The sequence below is a fragment of the Armigeres subalbatus genome, chromosome 3 (genome assembly GCF_024139115.2).
Source record: "Armigeres subalbatus isolate Guangzhou_Male chromosome 3, GZ_Asu_2, whole genome shotgun sequence".
Taxonomy (NCBI): Eukaryota; Metazoa; Arthropoda; class Insecta; order Diptera; family Culicidae; genus Armigeres; species Armigeres subalbatus.
The window spans coordinates 348,519,119-348,536,515 of NC_085141.1; the positions used below are offsets into that span (position 1 = coordinate 348,519,119).

Genomic DNA, 17,397 nt, shown 5'->3' on the forward strand with positions numbered 1-17,397 from the left:
CCCTACGTACGGATGTTCCCTTATTCGTTTCACCTTATTCCCTTAAGCGTTTCTGGAAAAATTTGAAGCTTTTAACGATAAACTATGTCGGTGAAGTTAGATGCATGACGTATTCTACACGTCTTCATTAGGATATCTTCTACGGCTGATACATTTACAAAGACTTTGAAAATAAAAATGTAACATGTAACACTTGCATGTAACCCTATTTGATGGTACTCTAACTAACTCTAAACTAGCGCCCGTGACAGCATTCCCGTCTCTAACTCCTAGTCACTTCCCCAAAATAATCCAGAATGTTCGTAGCCTATCAGAACAATCGGTGACGTAACGTATCCCACGCGCAGACATCTTTTTTAAACTGGGAAACTGAAATAGCGTTTAGTGACGTGCCCTTTCTGTTGCAGGTACACGTTCGAATAACGTTTGATCAAAGCTGACCAGGCAACCTCATAGCATGCTTCACTCATTGGAAAATTAGTGACGCTCAAATATAGTGGAAACGTTGTATAATTCGTTGCTATAGATCATCACTTTGAGCGTATCTTTAAATTTCTACCACTTATCGAGCTCACCATTGAGTTCTGGCAACTGTATGCCTGCATAAGCCCCCGCAGCACAACTTGGAAGCACAACTCTTCGAACTCAGCACGTGTCTTCTTCTGGTATTTCGTTTTCTCCTTTTGTTGTTCCATTTTCTCTAGCTACGTCATTGATTGTTCGATTGTTGTGCTGTTCAATAGACGGTCTTCATGCCCCCCTTTCACACTCCATCGTTTCAAACTAAGTCTTGTTCGTGCCCTAGCGAACGACTCTCAATCTTTTGATTTTCAATTACCTATCTTTCGATTATCTACTCCCTCATACTTTTAGTAGAACTGACCGATAAAGCCGATACACAAATCATCCAGCTATTCTACAGAATCTTTACCAGTCGATCAATATGAGATCAGCAGCCTCAGTGATGATGACGTCTTCAGTAGTCATATAACCTCCGGACTAGTCTAGCCTCTCGAAGGTACTTTCCCAGTGATGCTTTGTATGCAACCGTATGAGTATACTCGCCTCCTGTAACAAAACAGCAGTCCAGATCACTCGGAACCACCGATTGGTTAAGTTCAGTTGACATGTAGCAAGAATCAAGAGTTTATTTATTGCCCTTCCGAACTACGTCGATCCGTTGATCTGCAAACTGTGGAAACGACGTTTTGGTACTCTGAATCACTGAATCTGCTTTCGGTTGTTTACTCAAATTTTGCGTGAACACCTTCCTACATGTCAACCATATTAAACTTTGCTTCGCACACACCACGTAGTGTGAATGAAAGTAGTGAAATGGTGTACATGGAACTTCCACCAGCAGGATTCGCCGCCGACGGGCCGCCACTTATGTATGCCTGCCCTACCCCCTCATGACTATTTTTTTTTTCGCAATACGATGGGAATCTGCAAACACACACACGTACAGAAGTCCGCCCAACTTCTAAACCCCACCTCATCCAGTTGCTTGCAATAAAGGTAAAAACAAATTGGTAACGGGGTAAAAGGGTTACAGTCATACCTCGATAGTACGTACCCTCGATAGTGCGTACCCTCGATTGTACGTACATTTTACCTCGATAGCACGTATAAAAAAATTTTTCTTTCAATTTTCTGTACGATTTTAGTTAAAATTTTAAGGTGCTTTGATCATGGCACATGCGTGGGGTACTTTGTATGCTACGTAATAATTTTACATCTGATTTAAACACCATTGTGAGCTTATAACGAATTTAGTAGCAAAACTTTAAAAAAAGCAGCGTGTCATAAATGTTTGCCAGTCTTACGTAACCCATATTATACTATCATTTTGAACAATTGAAGGAATATCTGAAACAGCTGAGCGATGCGGAGCGCGCGGAAAGCCCTCATAAAGCAGAATATCAGCAAGAGGAATTCTTTTGTCTTGGACGCGTTCGCACACGCACTCGCGTGAGTATGTCATCGGCATAAGAGTGTTATCAGCAATAATTGAAATTTTATGGGTATGATTTTCTTAGAAAGCAGATTAGCTATCCACCTAATTGAACAATTATTATGTTTATGAATTATTGTATCTATCAAGGAAATTAGTTCCAGTTCTAGAACCCTTCCCCAAGCATTAGTTCATCTGATAGACCAGAAAATATTTCCCCGAGGAGTAAATTAATTCCATCATGGGAATGGTGATTCATAAAATTGAATTGTCGGCAAGATATTTCATTGTTTAATTAAGTTTACATTAAGTTTAGTTCCACAATTTTTTTTCTTGAGAAACAAATTAGCAGCGTTACTAAAATGAGGAAAATTTTTGGTCGAAAATTTCCTCTGAGACGTCTTATCCTGGAACAATAGTTCCAGGGGTTCTTCCTGGGATACCTTGGTAGTTTGGTCGAAAATTCCATACATGATTTAACTCAATATTCTATCTAGACCTGCACGCCGATTGAAATTTTATCGACGGTGAGGCGTGATAGATCATTTTCAACCAGTGACAGTGGCGTGGTGGTGATTAGCGGCGGCGTGAGTCAGCGTGAATCAATTTCGTGTATTACAAGTTTTCCGGAATTTATCTGGATGTTCCTCCAGGAATTCCTCCGAAAGTTTCTCCGGGAATTCCTACGGGAGTTTTTCCAGATATTTCTCTGAAAGTTCCTCCAGGAATTCCTCTGGAAGTTCCTTCAGAAATTCCTACGGAAGTTCCTCTAGGAATTTCTTCGCGAATTTTTACGAAGTTTCTTCGAACATCCATCTTAATATAGAGCCAAATATTTCTCCGTTAATCCTTCCCAATATACCCTCTAAATTCCATTATTTTCTCGGTAATTTCTTCAGCAATTCACTTAGGAATTCTCTTAGAAATTTCCACATCCCCTTTCTCAGAACTTCCACCAGAAAATCATTCAGAAATTCCCAAATGTTTTAAAAGCGACAACCGTGATTATTGATTCTGGTGCAAGATACAATCATCCTTTATCATACCAAACCATTAAATCATCGACAAACTCAGAGGCGACTCGTCCATACGTTCTACCTGTTCATGGAACAGGTAACCATTTTTAGGTCTGAAGTAGGAAATTAATGTCTTGGCAATTAATTATTAGGGCAAATAATTTACTCAGTAAATTTTTAAAACAAAGTTTCGCGTAGTATTTCCAATGATTTTAACATCTAAACATCTAAAGAAACAAAATATTTCGTAGGCAGATCAAGTTAACGCCACATGCTTGGCGTACAGTTAAATTGCAGCTAAATGTGTGTTTCCCCGACACACCACACCCCATCACATAGAAAGCTTTTGCCAGTCGTACGATCCATAATGAAGAACCAACAGCAGCGCTGCCAGAAGTCAAATTTAAAGTTTTGCGCCATGACAAATGATTTGAAATAATTTCCTTCTTGGTAGGGTAAAACGTCCTATTGTTGTGGTATGCCCTAATGTTGCGGTAGTGGTCAAGTAGTCCATTCTGGATATAATACCATTGAAAATAATTGTGGATACGTTAAAACTCTTCGGATTAACGACTAGAGCAGCTTTTGTTTGACAAAATTCCGTTAAAAATGATGAAAAATCAACATTTTTCGTTAAAAATTTGAATCCTTTGAGCCTATTATTGCGGTAGTGCTAAGGTCCTATTGTTGCGGTATCGCTCTCCATAAGAATTACATGCAATACCGCAACAATAGGACTGACCTTCAAAAAATATCGCAACAATAGGCAACTGCGTCCTATTATTGCGGTAGTTTGTTTTTTTGTGATAAAAACAAAACAACATAAGTTCAGCACAATTAACGTAATATCTATGAAACTATAGTTAACAAACATCCTATTCGACTACAGCAATGTGCAACAGACCAGCAGGTAATCTTTAAAGAATTTTTGTAATCAATTTTGCTTTCACACGGTGCTTAACCCTCCATAATAGGACGTTTTACCCTATGCTCACTCGTTCTCCGCGCGCAGAGAACCAGCGTGAGCGTTGCCAGCTTTCTCCGTTTCCTCATATCATCCTCTTTCGCATGCGAAGCAAGCTCGTTTAGATGCAAGTTCTGCTATGCACGCAGCAGGAGTCAAACCCGTTCGACGCGCTGCGAGAACAATCAACGACGCGATGCACCTTCGGTTAGACTCGATCGTAGTGTCGGGCTGTGCTTTGCCGAAAGGCGCACCGCGCACGCTTTCGTTCATACTTCGATGATTGGAAACAGTTTGTTTTTCTTTTTTCTCCTGATGAATATGCAATGCATCAAGAACAATATTAAACTAATGTTTGCGTTTTCAAAAAAGACATTAAATAATGCTTTTTTACGAATACGTACTCAAAATCAATCCACATAGAGAAAAATGTATAGTTTTCACTAAATTTGAAGAATTAAATAACTGGAACACATTTCAACTTCTAAATGTGACTCATTGGTCGTCACAATCTGGGGTCGCATCAAACAATAATTGTATAATTTACAATGTTGTGAAAACTCATATGTGAATATGTACGTTCAGTACGCTAGACTATTCACATATGATTTTTCACAACATTGTAAACGAATGTTTTAATCCCCGGAAATAGGCAATTAACTTTGATTGAACTGAATAATTGTATAATTATATACTATTATTATTATACTAATAATGGTTAATAACATTTCTTTCATAGCAACAAAATATGTGAGGGTTTAAATATTAGCGGCGATGGGACCCGTGTACCCCGAATGGTGGAATGAGCCGACTTGAAAGATCTCTATTCTGAGCAATATCCAGTTATTGCCAACTGTTATCAAGTTAGATTTCAGACGATTTGCGAGAGTTTAGAATTTCAAGTGCATCTATATTTAAAACATTTTTGTAACAAAAGAGATTAATAAGCTATTTATTGTTTTGTAAATCCTTTCTATTTAAATTTTTTTTCTAATATTGTACATATAGTTGTACAAGAAAAGGTTGTAATATTAGGTTAAATGCACAACTTTCATTCGAAACCACTCAGCTTGATGAATAATTTTTTATCAGCATGGTAGAACAGGTGTAGCAAAAGTCCACGAGACGCCCCTGGACAAACTAGCGCAATTCAGTACAATAATAAAAAGCCCCTATGAAACTAAGCGCGAGAAATGTGTTCTTGCTCGAACATCCGTGAGAATCATGTTCCGAGGTTGGTTTATGACATTTTGCAAATTAACCCGAATGACTCGCGAAGCTCCACGAACATTTTTCGGGGTTCGCTTTTCTGTTTTCTCTGCGAGTAGTAGGTAGGCAAGAAAACGCAAAACAAGTGTTCGCGAGTATTTTGCATGGCCTACTTTTTGTTTTATGAACAAGGTTCACAGATTTCCACCACTGGTCAAAACACTTTCGGAATTACCTACAAAAAATCCCCTAGAAATTCTTCTGGAAATTATTGAAGGGATTCTCCCAGAAGATCCTGCAGCCATTCTCAAAATTTCTACGATACTTTGCTTAAAATGTCTATAAAAATCATCCAAAATGCCATTCAGTATTTTCCGTGATTTTTTACCAGGAATTCGCAGCACTATCTTAAAACAATAACTCCGAAAATTCTTCGAGTAACTCTCTCACTTTTTATTCCAGAAATTCCTCCACGTATTTCCCAAAAAATCCGCCAATAATTTCCCCGGAAATTACTTGAAGAACTTCTTCAGAAATCTCTTTTAAAGTTCCCCCGAAAAGTTCTTCAAGAATTATCCGGAAATTCGTTTCGGAATTCCCAAAGAATTTTCTCAAATTATTCTGCAGAAAATTCCTCCAAGTTCTTTTTTCAGGAAGAATAGGAGTATCCGAAAGGATTTCCTGAAGAATTTCCTAAAGTAATTTTTGAAAAAAATCCACGATGGATTTCTTGGTATGAGTTTGAGTTTCGAAAAATCTTGATGGATTTACTATGAATTTCCTGGAGATATTCTTGAAGAAAAATTCTAGAAGAATATCTGAAACAAATCTAGGAGAAATTTGAAGAAGTTTTTTGAATAAATTTCCTAAAGATTTTTCAGAGGACAATATTTATGAATATCAAAACAAATTTCAAATAAAGTTTTGAAATAATTTCAAATTAAAATACGAAAAAAATTCTAGTAGAATTTCAGAGGGTGTTCTTGGAGTAATTCCTTAGTTTCCTGAAGAACTAATCCACATTTTCAGGAAAAAGTATCTTTATGTTTGGCCGAGAATGTGTTGAATAGTGACCATGTAGCCAAAAATTATTCCACGTCGCACTTTTTGGCCAGAGATCCACGCTAGTTGCAGTTTGTGAGTAGATCAACATCCAATGATTAAGATGTAAATACTTTATCGACAGACACCAGTGGTACCTCAATTCATCAAGCTGATACCGATCAAGTATATGAAAGTCGGCCCACCAGGCCTCCTATCAAAAAATCGTTTTTGCAGTTTATAGCCTTTTCGTTACATATTGTTGTACGAGAAAGACATAAACGATTCTACAGACGAGAAAATTAAAATCGCTTTGGTAAGGAAGCGTCAATGGAGCCAATAGAAGCGCAACGAAAGTGACAGTTCAGGACAACCTTAAAGCTTTTCATTTAAATAAAATATATAGGTGGAACCCATAAAATACGTCACGTAAAAATGTTGTGATCCACTTCCAATCGTCACTTTTTGTAGTAACATGCATAATTATGCATGAAATGTAACATATCTTTGAAACGTCACGAATATCACGTAATTTATGGATGTTCCGAAGCATTAACATATGTACAATATTTCATAAAAATAATAGCCTCACATTTACAAGGACGATAATTTTGCGCAATGCTATATGTAGGCACCATTTCAAGAAAAATCTGAGTCATGCTGGTCCGTTGTGTACTATATCGAATATAAATATGCTTAGGATACAGAGCCTTCTATCGAAATTTTGGCTTCCGAGTGGTTTTATAAACATTACACCACTCCCAAATAAATAGGAAGGCAAAAACAAATGTTTTTTTTTCGGTTTTTTTTTGCTTCGATAGTACGTACACTAAAATTACGGAGGTGTACGTACTATCGAGGTATGCCTGTACCAACAAATTCACCTCGACACTGTCATCCAGGACCTCCTGGGCCAGCTTTTTGTAAGCCCCAGTTCCTCGGCTTTGTTGCGTCTGACGCTTCGCACGTCTTCTCCCAGGACCGAAAGTCTTCGCATCGACTTCAGGACTTCGGCGTACCTTTCCTTGTCGGTTTTAACCAACAAGGCCTCGCCTCTGTCCTCAAGTTGGATGCGTTCGACTTACGCTTCACCTTACTAACCAGTTGCCATGGGTTTTCGGTTCGCGGTCCGTAAAATTTTAATTGCATATTTTTCATACAACCGACAAAATATTTTACAAAAAATGGCATGATTTTGTTTTCACAGGATAGAATCTTCCACCTTCTTTAAAGTTTGAACAATTCGTTGTTTTGCAATTTAGAAATTTTTGCATAATTATTTACAACCAATAATCCACATTGTTCCCGTGAACTTTTGAGCGCCGTCAATAGTAAACTTAAAATCTGAATCTCACTCTGCGAACTCGTTCAGTGCCCCCTGAAATCCTGAGAGACCGTTCGTGACTTCTGGTCATCAGATCATCCATAATAATTACCACACCAAACGATGTGCCCGGGGTTTATTTTCGATCTGTCAATCATTTAGTTGATTGCAGCGTCGCACTCTAGATTGATTTCGATCGACTTCAGAACTCATGAAACCGTTGCATTTTGATAACTTTCAACTTTCCCCGTCAAATTCATCAACACTTAGTTTGTACTAACACAGCTGGCCCCAAGATAAGTGATTAGTCTTAATATTAGGTCCCAAGATTAGTCCCAATCGATTAGTGAGGAAATCTTGCAAATCGGTCCATCCGCTCGTGAGTTATATTGACTCAAAGGAGATGCGAACTCATTTTTTCGGAAATGGTTGTTGACGAAAAATAACCACGCCTACCGAGATGTTAACGCTGAACGTAGACAAATATTACAAAATGACAGAATTAACCACGCCTGTTGCGATGCAAAATCGAAAATAACATAGAATTTCAAATTCATAATTTCCACATTATAATTTTTATTATAGAACTAAATGAATCTGGATTGGTTTCGAAATAGTATTGGATATATTGTCTTATTTTCTACAAGGCCCTCGTTCCCAAGGTTTCCTCGAAGGATTTAAATATTTCAATGGTCTTCATTATTTCCATATGAAACATGCAAGAACTCAAACGGATTAAACGGAAAAATCTCAAGCGAAAAGCTCCAAATTTTTAACACTTGTGCCTTCTACGATGGATTTAGAAAATAATTTTAAATTCTCATCTGTGTTTGCTATTAATGCTGTATATTATATCAACGTCAATCATCCCTCCATGTGAATTACTCCTCAACCTCCACACTGTTTCACTTTACGCACACAACAAACGTCGTCCTTCGTCCCTTCCATTTCCATCTGTTAGGCATTATCGATAGAAGGTATCCTAGCAGCAGGAGCACACATCTAGCTGTGATGACGATGATGATGATGATGGTACTGCTACTGGATGAGAAAAACATGAATCGAAAACCGCCCAAAATATCAAACATCAAGAGGTGGTTGCTTTGTGCATACAAACCCGAAGAGCGCACTTAGCTCGAAATACACAATTTCGGAGAGCTACAGTAATCCGTCGAGTAGTGTCGCTTAAGAGGGTCCCACTAATCACTTCTTCATCTTCTTTTTCTTATTGGCATTACATCCCTACACTGGGACAGAGCAGCCTCGCAGCTTAGTGTTCATTAAGCACTTCCACATTTGTTAACGGCGAGGTTTCTAAGCCTAGTTACCATTTTTGCATTCGTATATCATGAGGCTAACACGATGATACTTTCATGCCCAGGGAAGTCGAGATAATTTCCAATCCGAAAATTGCCTAGACCGGCACCGGGAATCGAACCCAGCCACCCTCAGCATGGTCTTGCTTTGTAGCCTGCGTGTCTTACCTCACGGCTAAGGAGGGCCCACTAATCACACATGATCTAATATGTGAAATAAATTCATTAAATGATGGTTTTGTGTATAGATGTGTGCGATTCTTACACACCTAATTTGAATACATTCTGCTTATCCTTGATACAATACAAATTTTACCATTCCATATTGACAATTAAATGTGAGTTTATTCAACAATTTTATGCTGACAAATCCATTTAAATTATACAGAAGTGTAGAAAAATGCGATATATCGAAATAAAAACTTTGAATAGCCAGTCATTTCTTTTCTGTTTATATCGACACCGCACACTTCTGAAACAAGCTGTCTTCCGAGAGATAGCCCGCAGAACTTACAACCCATCCACCCAGTTTTCGGAGTTGTAAAACGAACGTAGAAACGCAACGCGTGTCTGTCTAGCAGCAGCAGTACCAAGAAGCTGGAAGTGGTAGCAGAAGGGACGGGAAAAACTCGAGTTTCCACCATCATCATCACAACAACAGCAGAGAGCGGCGGCGTGTGGCTCAAGCAAGCGAAAGGAAAATGAGCAAAGAGAGAAAACCCAAAGCACGCCATCGCCAGCGCTTCGACGACGACGGGACAGACGCACGACGAACGATTCAAGAAGAACAAAAGCAAACCCAACCGCACGGACTCGGCTCAGTCAACCGAAGGATGTCGCCGAACGCGGACGAACGCAAAACCCGATCTCAGTGTGCCGCTGCTTTGGCGTAACGAGTGAACGAACGAACCGCCACCCCTCGCGCGAAAGGATATTCGACAACGGTTTTGCATTGTGTGTGCATCGACTGGAATGGGGTGTGGAAAATTGTTTGTAGCATGAGAGCGAGAGTGAGTCGATCTCGCGTGTGATCTGTGATTTTTACCAACTAGAAGAAGAAACCGAACCACGGGACAGGACTATTTCTGTCGTCCTCTTAAAGCTCACGCTGACGGTGATAAGTGAATCAAGTGTGTGGAGACGGCAGTGCTCCCCCTCGTTGGGCGCGGAAACATTCATAGCGAAGCGTAGGCGAACATCATCGTAGACGTAGTGAAGCGTGCGCGTGTTTTTAAGAGCTTATCGATTTTTCGTCCACCTCCCCGGAACCCGTTCCGTCTCGCTCTCCGTCGGTTCAGAGGTCGTAAATGGACTCTACTGAAGGGGAAGCTATAAGTGAAAAGTGTGATTTGCTATCCTTCGCATACTAAAAAGCTATAACCAACTAATCCCAGAGCGAAGTGTAATTTTACAATCTATCCTGCGACGACGTCAGTGTATTGGTTAATGACGTCGAACGAGCGGGTGAACCTGTGATAAAGCTACTGACTAGCAAGAGAACAAAAGGATCAAACTATCAAGTTCGTCCATGCAAGGATAATCGTGGGGTGGCAGAGCTTACTTGCATATATGTGTTTGAGTGACGGTGGTGATTACTATCTCGGGAGGATCCGCCACAGCCGCAACAGTGCACCACCCAAGCCAGAAAGGCAACGGCGGCGGCAGCAGCAGCAGCAGAAGCAGTAGCCAGAATCGGGCGAAAATGCTACTGTTTCAGATCCTAAAGTATTGATTTTCGAGAACCGTTATCACACCCGCTTGTGTACTGTGTGTTTTCCATTCAAAATCACCCCCGCACTTAGAGCCATATTTTTATGCTTTATTTCGCGCTCCCAACTTCTCCCCCGGGCAACCCCCCAAAACAAAAAATCAGGGGGTGTGTACGTGTGTGCTCGATTCGTGTTTATGTTTATGCTACTGAGGCTGCTCTAGAGCAGAGATATAGACAGACGGGAGCAAACTGAGCACACATTTTTTTGAAATGCACCTGGACTTCGCGGTGGCTAAACAAACGAAACCGGAACGGTAATGTTAATTGGCAAAGCATGATGATTCGTGGTGATTCGAATGAATGAACTGGCAGAACAAAAAGACTGAACTGTGATATGGATGCCCCTCATTTTGGTGTGATTTAGTTTTGTTATTGTTTGTGCTTGAGTGGAAATTTTGTGCGTGCTCGGCGCTTCTGTTTTGTGTACAAAAATTGGCTTGAACTTACTTAGCGGAAATAGTTTGACGACTGACGATTAGAGCAGCAAGATGATTATTTGTATTTCTGGATTTATCATAGGTGGAAGGTAGAGTTTCGTTTTGTTCTTTTGATTATGCTTAAGTTAGTTTTAGGTGTGTTTTAGTTTGTAAGTTTCAAGTTTTTAATTTCTTCAAACGTCATTACATCATTATTGAATTTTCTTATTGGATACTGCAATTTATGTGACGACTTTTTATTGAATTATTATGGTTTCAGATTTTTTTAGTGGTAATCCTTTATTGCAAAACTACGCCTATCAGTCCGTTAATATTTGCCATCACTGATACGCTGCTCAAAAACAAAATTTGGATATTCTTGAAGAGCTTGAGTAAAGTATTGAAAATGAATCTTTTACAAATCAATCTCTCCACAACTATGTTTCAGAATTTCAATGATAAGAATATCATGAAACAACTCCTGAAAAAAACTTTTGAAAAATCATGGGGAGACTTTTACATGAATCCCTAAATATTACCTCTAAACAAATTCCAAAGATGAACTTCTGAATTGAATCAATTAGGAGGATGATAGAATTATTCGTTTAAGGGTCGTTTGGCCGAATGCTACTTGGTAGAATAACACTTAAGGCCGAAACGGTTATTAGGCCGAGAACTATTTGGCCGAATAAAATGTTTGGCCGAAGAAACCATTTAGCCGAACAAGTTATTTAGCTGAACAGTTTGTATAACCAAACAAGTCATACGGCCAAAAATGTCGTTAAGCCGAAGTAGACTCACATCCAAAAGTGTCGATCGGTCGAACTAGTCATTTGATCGAAAATGCCGTTCGGCGGAAATTGTCCTTTGGTAGGGAGGGCCAATTGGCCGAACAGGTTTTACGACCGTAAATGTCGATTGACGACGGGTCATATGGCCCAAAAAGTTGATTCGCCAAATAATTAAAATGAAAAGTGTCGAAGATTTGAAAGAATTTCCCGTGGAAATTTGAAAAAAAAAAATCCGTGAATACTTTGTTGTGTAATATTAGAATAACATGACGTGGAAATTCGGAATAAATGCTCGTGGAAATTGGAATGAATTTCCCAAGGAAATTAGAAAGAATTTCCCAAGAAAATCCTAAGGAATTTACCTAGGAAATTTGAAGAAATTTCCCAAGGAAGGAATTTTGAAGGAATTTCCCAATAATTTTTGAAGGAATTTCCCAAGAAAATTCGAAGGAATTTCCCAAGGAAATTCGAAGGAATTTCCCAAGGAAATTCGAAGGAATTTCCCAAGGAAATTCGAAGGAATTTCCCAAGGAAATTCGAAGAAATTTCCCAAGGAAATTCGAAGAAATTTCCCAAGGAAATTCGAAGAAATTTTTCAAGGAAATTCGAAGGAATTTCCCAAGGAAATTCGAAGGAATTTCCCAAGGAAATTCGAAGGAATTTCCCAATGGAATTCGAAGGAATTTCCCAAGGAAATTCGAAGGAATTTCCCAAGGAAATTCGAAGGAATTTCCCAAGGAAATTCGAAGGAATTTCCCAAGGAAATTCGAAGGAATTTCCCAAGGAAATTCGAAGGAATTTCCCAAGGAAATTCGAAGGAATTTCCCAAGGAAATTCGAAGGAATTTCCCAAGGAAATTCGAAGGAATTTCCCAAGGAAATTCGAAGGAATTTCCCAAGGAAATTCGAAGGAAGGAAATTCAAAGGAATTTCCCAAAGATATTCGAAAGAATTTCCCGAGGAAATTCGAAGGAATTTCCCGAGGAAATTCGAAGGAATTTCCCAAGGAAATTCGAAGGAATTTCCCAAGGAAATTCGAAGGAATTTCCAAGGAAATTCGAAGGAATTTCCCAAGGAAATTCGAAGGAATTTCCCAAGGAAATTCGAAGGAATTTCCCAAGGAAATTCGAAGGAATTTCCCAAGGAAATTCGAAGGAATTTCCCAAAGGAAATTCGAAGGAATTTCCCAAGAAATTCAAACGAATTTCCCAAGGAAATTTGAAGGGATTTCCCAAGGAAATTCGAAGGAATTTGCCAAGGAAATTTGAAGGAATTTGCCAAGGAAATTCGAAGGAATTTCCCAAAGGAAATTCGAAGGAATTTCCCAAGGAAATTCGAAGGAATTTCCCAAAGGAAATTTGAAGGAATTTCCTTAAGAAAATTCGAAGGAATTTCCCGAGGAAATTCGAAGGAATTTGCCAAGGAAATTCGAAGGAATTTGCCAAGGAAATTCGAAGGAATTTCCCCAGGAAATTCGAAGGAATTTGCCAAGGAAATTCGAAGGAATTTCCCAAGGAAATTCGAAGGAATTTGCCAAGGAAATTCGAAGGAATTTGCCAAGGAAATTCGAAGGAATTTCCCAAGGAAATTCGAAGGAATTTCCCAAATAAAGTCTATGGAATTTCCCAAGGAAAGTCGAAGGAATTTTCCAAGAAAATTCGAAGGAATTTCCCAAGGAAATTCGAAGGAATTTCCCAAGGAAATTCGAAGGAATTTCCCAAGGAAATTCGAAGGAATTTCCCAAGGAAATTCGAAGGAATTTCCCAAGGAAATTCGAAGGAATTTCCCAAGGAAAATCGAAGGAATTTCCCAAGGAAATTCGAAGGAATTTCCCAAGGAAATTCGAAGGAATTTCCCAAGGAAATTCGAAGGAATTTCCCAAGGAAATTCGAAGGAATTTCCCAAGGAAATTCGAAGGAATTTCCCAAGGAAATTCGAAGGAATTTCCAAGGAAGTTCGAAGGAATTTCCTAATGGAATTCGAAGGAATTTCCCAAGGAAATTCGAAGGAATTTCCCAAGGAAATTCGAAGGAATTTCCCAAGGAAATTCGAAGGAATTTCCCAAGGAAATACGAAGGAATTTCCCAAGGAAATTCGAAGGAATTCCAGGGAAATTCGAAGGAATTTCCCAAGAATATTCGAAAGAAGTTCCCTAGGAAGTTCGAAGGAATTTCATAAGGAAATTTGAAGGAATTTCTCGAGGAAATTCGAAGTAATTTTCCGTGGAAGTCGAAGGAATTTCCCAAGGAATTCGAAGGAATTTCCCAAGGAAATTCTAAAGCATTTCCCAAGGAAATTTGAATGGAAATTTTCAAGGAAATTCGAAGGAATTTCCCAAGGAAATTCGAAGGAATTTCCCAAGGGAATTCGAAGGAATTTCCAAGGAAATTCGAAGGAATTTCCCAAGGAATTCGAAGGAATTTCAAGGAAATTCGAAGGAATTTCCCAAGGAAATTCGAAGGAATTTCCCAAGGAAATTCGAAGGAATTTCCCAAGGAAATTCGAAGGAATTTCCCAAGGAAATTCGAAGGAATTTCCCAAGGAAATTCGAAGGAATTTCCCAAGGAAATTCGAAGGAATTTCCCAAGGAAATTCGAAGGAATTTCCCAAGGAAATTCGAAGGGATTCCCCAAGGAAATTCGAAGGAATTTCCCAAGGAAATTCGAAGGAATTTCCAAGGAAATTCGAAGGAATTTCCAAGGAAATTCGAAGGAATTTCCAAGGAAATTCGAAGGAATTTCCAAGGAAATTCGAAGGAATTTCCAAAGAAATTCGAAAGAAATTCCCAAGGAAATTCGAAGGAATTTCCCAAGGAAATTCGAAGGAATTTCCCAAGGAAATTCGAAGGAATTTCCCAAGGAAATTCGAAGTAATTTCCCAAGGAAATTCGAAGGAATTTCCCAAGGAATTTCGAAGGAATTTCCCAAGAAATTTCGAAGGAATTTCCCAAGGAATTTCGAAGGAATTTCCAAGCAAATTCGAAGGAATTTCCCAAGGAATTTCGAAGGAATTTCCCAAGAAATTTCGAAGGAATTTCCCAAGGAATTTCGAAGGAATTTCCAAGCAAATTCGAAGGAATTTCCCAAGGAAATTCGAAGAAATTTCCCAAGGAAATTCGAAGGAATTTCCCAAGGAAATTCGAAGGAGTTTCTCAAGGAAATTCGAAGGAGTTTCCCAAGGAATTTCGAAGGAATTTTCCAAGGAAATTTGAAGGAATTTCCCAAAGAAATTCGAAGGAATTTCCCAAGGAAATTCGAAGGAATTTCCCAAGGAAATTCGAAGGAATTTCCCAAGGAAATTCGAAGGAATTTCCCAAGGAAATTCGAAGGAATTTCCCAAGGAAATTCGAAGGAATTTCCCAAGGAAATTCGAAGGAATTTCCCAAGGAAATTCGAAGGAAATTCGAAGGAAATTCGAAGGAATTTCGAAGGAAATTCGAAGGAATTTCCCAAGGAAATTCGAAGGAATTTCCCAAGGAAATTCGAAGGAATTTCCCAAGGAAATTCGAAGGAATTTCCCAAGGAAATTCGAAGGAATTTTCAAGGAAATTCGAAGGAATTTCCAAGGAAATTCGATGGAGATTCCAAGGAAATTCGAAGGAATACCCAAGGAAATGCGAAGGAATTTCCCAAGGAAATTCGAAGGAATTTCTGAAATTCGAAGGAATTTCCCAAGGAAATTCGAAGGAATTTCCCAAGGAAATTCGAAGGAATTTCCCAAGGAAATTCGAAGGAATTTCCCAAGGAAATTCGAAGGAATTTCCCAAGGAAATTCGAAGGAATTTCCCAAGGAAATTCGAAGGAATTTCCCAAGGAAATTCGAAGGAATTTCCCAAGGAAATTCGAAGGAATTTCCCAAGGAAATTCGAAGGAATTTCCCAAGGAAATTCGAAGGAATTTCCCAAGGAAATTCGAAGGAATTTCCCAAGGAAATTCCCAAGGAAATTCGAAGGAATTTCCCAAGGAAATTCGAAGGAATTTCCCAAGGAAATTCGAAGGAATTTCCCAAGGAAATTCGAAGGAATTTCCCAAGGAAATTCGAAGGAATTTCCCAAGGAAATTCGAAGGAATTTCCCAAGGAAATTCGAAGGAATTTCCCAAGGAAATTCGAAGGAATTTCGAAGGAATTTCCCAAGGAAATTCGAAGGAATTTCCCAAGGAAATTCAAAGGAAATTCGAAGGAATTTCCCAAGGAAATTCGAAGGAATTTCCCAAGGAAATTCGAAGGAATTTCCCAAGGAAATTCGAAGGAATTTCCCAAGGAAATTCGAAGGAATTTCCCAAGGAAATTCGAAGGAATTTCCCAAGGAAATTCGAAGGAATTTCCCAAGGAAATTCGAAGGAATTTCCCAAGGAAAATCGAAGGAATTTCCCAAGGAAAATCGAAGGAATTTCCCAAGGAAATTCGAAGGAATTTCCCAAGGAAATTCGAAGGAATTTCCCAAGGAAATTCGAAGGAATTTCCCAAGGAAATTCGAAGGAATTTCCCAAGGAAATTCGAAGGAATTTCCCAAGGAAATTCGAAGGAATTTCCCAAGGAAATTCGAAGGAATTTTTCAAGGAAATTCGAAGGAATTTCCCAAGGAAATTCGAAGGAATTTCCCAAGGAAATTCGAAGGAATTTCCCAAGGAAATTCGAAGGAATTTCCCAAGGAAATTCGAAGGAATTTCCCAAGGAAATTCGAAGGAATTTCCCAAGGAAATTCGAAGGAATTTCCCAAGGAAATTCGAAGGAATTTCCCAAGGAAATTCGAAGGAATTTCCCAAGGAATATCGAAGGAATTTCCCAAGGAAATTCGAAGGAATTTCCCAAGGAATATCGAAGGAATTTCCCAAGGAAATTCGAAGGAATTTCCCAAGGAAATTCGAAGGAATTTCCCAAGGAAATTCGAAGGAATTTCCCAAGGAAATTCGAAGGAATTTCCCAAGGAAATTGGAAGGAATTTCCCAAGGAAATTCGAAGGAATTTCCCAAGGAAATTCGAAGGAATTTCCCAAGGAAATTCGAAGGAATTTCCCAAGGAAATTCGAAGGAATTTCCCAAGGAAATTCGAAGAAATTTCCCAAGGAAATTCGAAGGAATTTCCCAAGGAAATTCGAAGGAATTTCCCAAGGAAATTCGAAGGAATTTCCCAAGGAAATTCGAAGGAATTTCCCAAGGAAATTCGAAAGAAATTTCCCAAGGAAATTCGAAGGAATTTCCCAAGGAAATTCGAAGGAATTTCCCAAGGAAATTCGAAGGAATTTCCCAAGGAAATTCGAAGGAATTTCCCAAGGAAATTCGAAGGAATTTCCCAAGGAAATTCGAAGGAATTTCCCAAGGAAATTCGAAGGAATTTCCCAAGGAAATTCGAAGGAATTTCCCAAGGAAATTCGAAGGAATTTCCCAAGGAAATTCGAAGGAATTTCCCAAGGAAATTCGAAGGAATTTCCCAAGGAAAGTCGAAGGAATTTCCCAAGGAAAGTCGAAGGAATTTCCCAAGGAAATTCGAAGGAATTTCCGAGGAAATTCGAAGGATTTTTCCGAGGAAATTCGAAGGATTTTCCCGAGGAAATTGGAAGGAATTTCCCACGGAAATTAAAAGGAATTTCCCACGG

The 17,397-nt window shown here is 39.0% G+C and overlaps 1 protein-coding gene across 5 annotated transcripts in view; it reads left to right on the forward strand.

Moving 5' to 3' along the window:
• The window catches only part of LOC134225991 (IQ motif and SEC7 domain-containing protein 1), a 466,609-nt gene that overhangs the window by 407,006 nt on the left and 42,206 nt on the right, over positions 1-17,397 (forward strand). The window contains exon 1 of one of the 5 annotated variants that reach the window (XM_062706479.1): positions 9,647-11,121. The exons of 2 other annotated variants lie outside the window; for them this stretch is intronic. In XM_062706479.1, coding sequence (XP_062562463.1) covers positions 11,084-11,121 — 38 coding nt within the window. In that variant the 5' untranslated portion in view covers positions 9,647-11,083. Of the gene's footprint in view, positions 1-9,646; positions 11,122-17,397 lie in introns of those variants that run through there. 2 more of the 5 variants (XM_062706478.1, XM_062706480.1) reach the window with 2 other exon arrangements.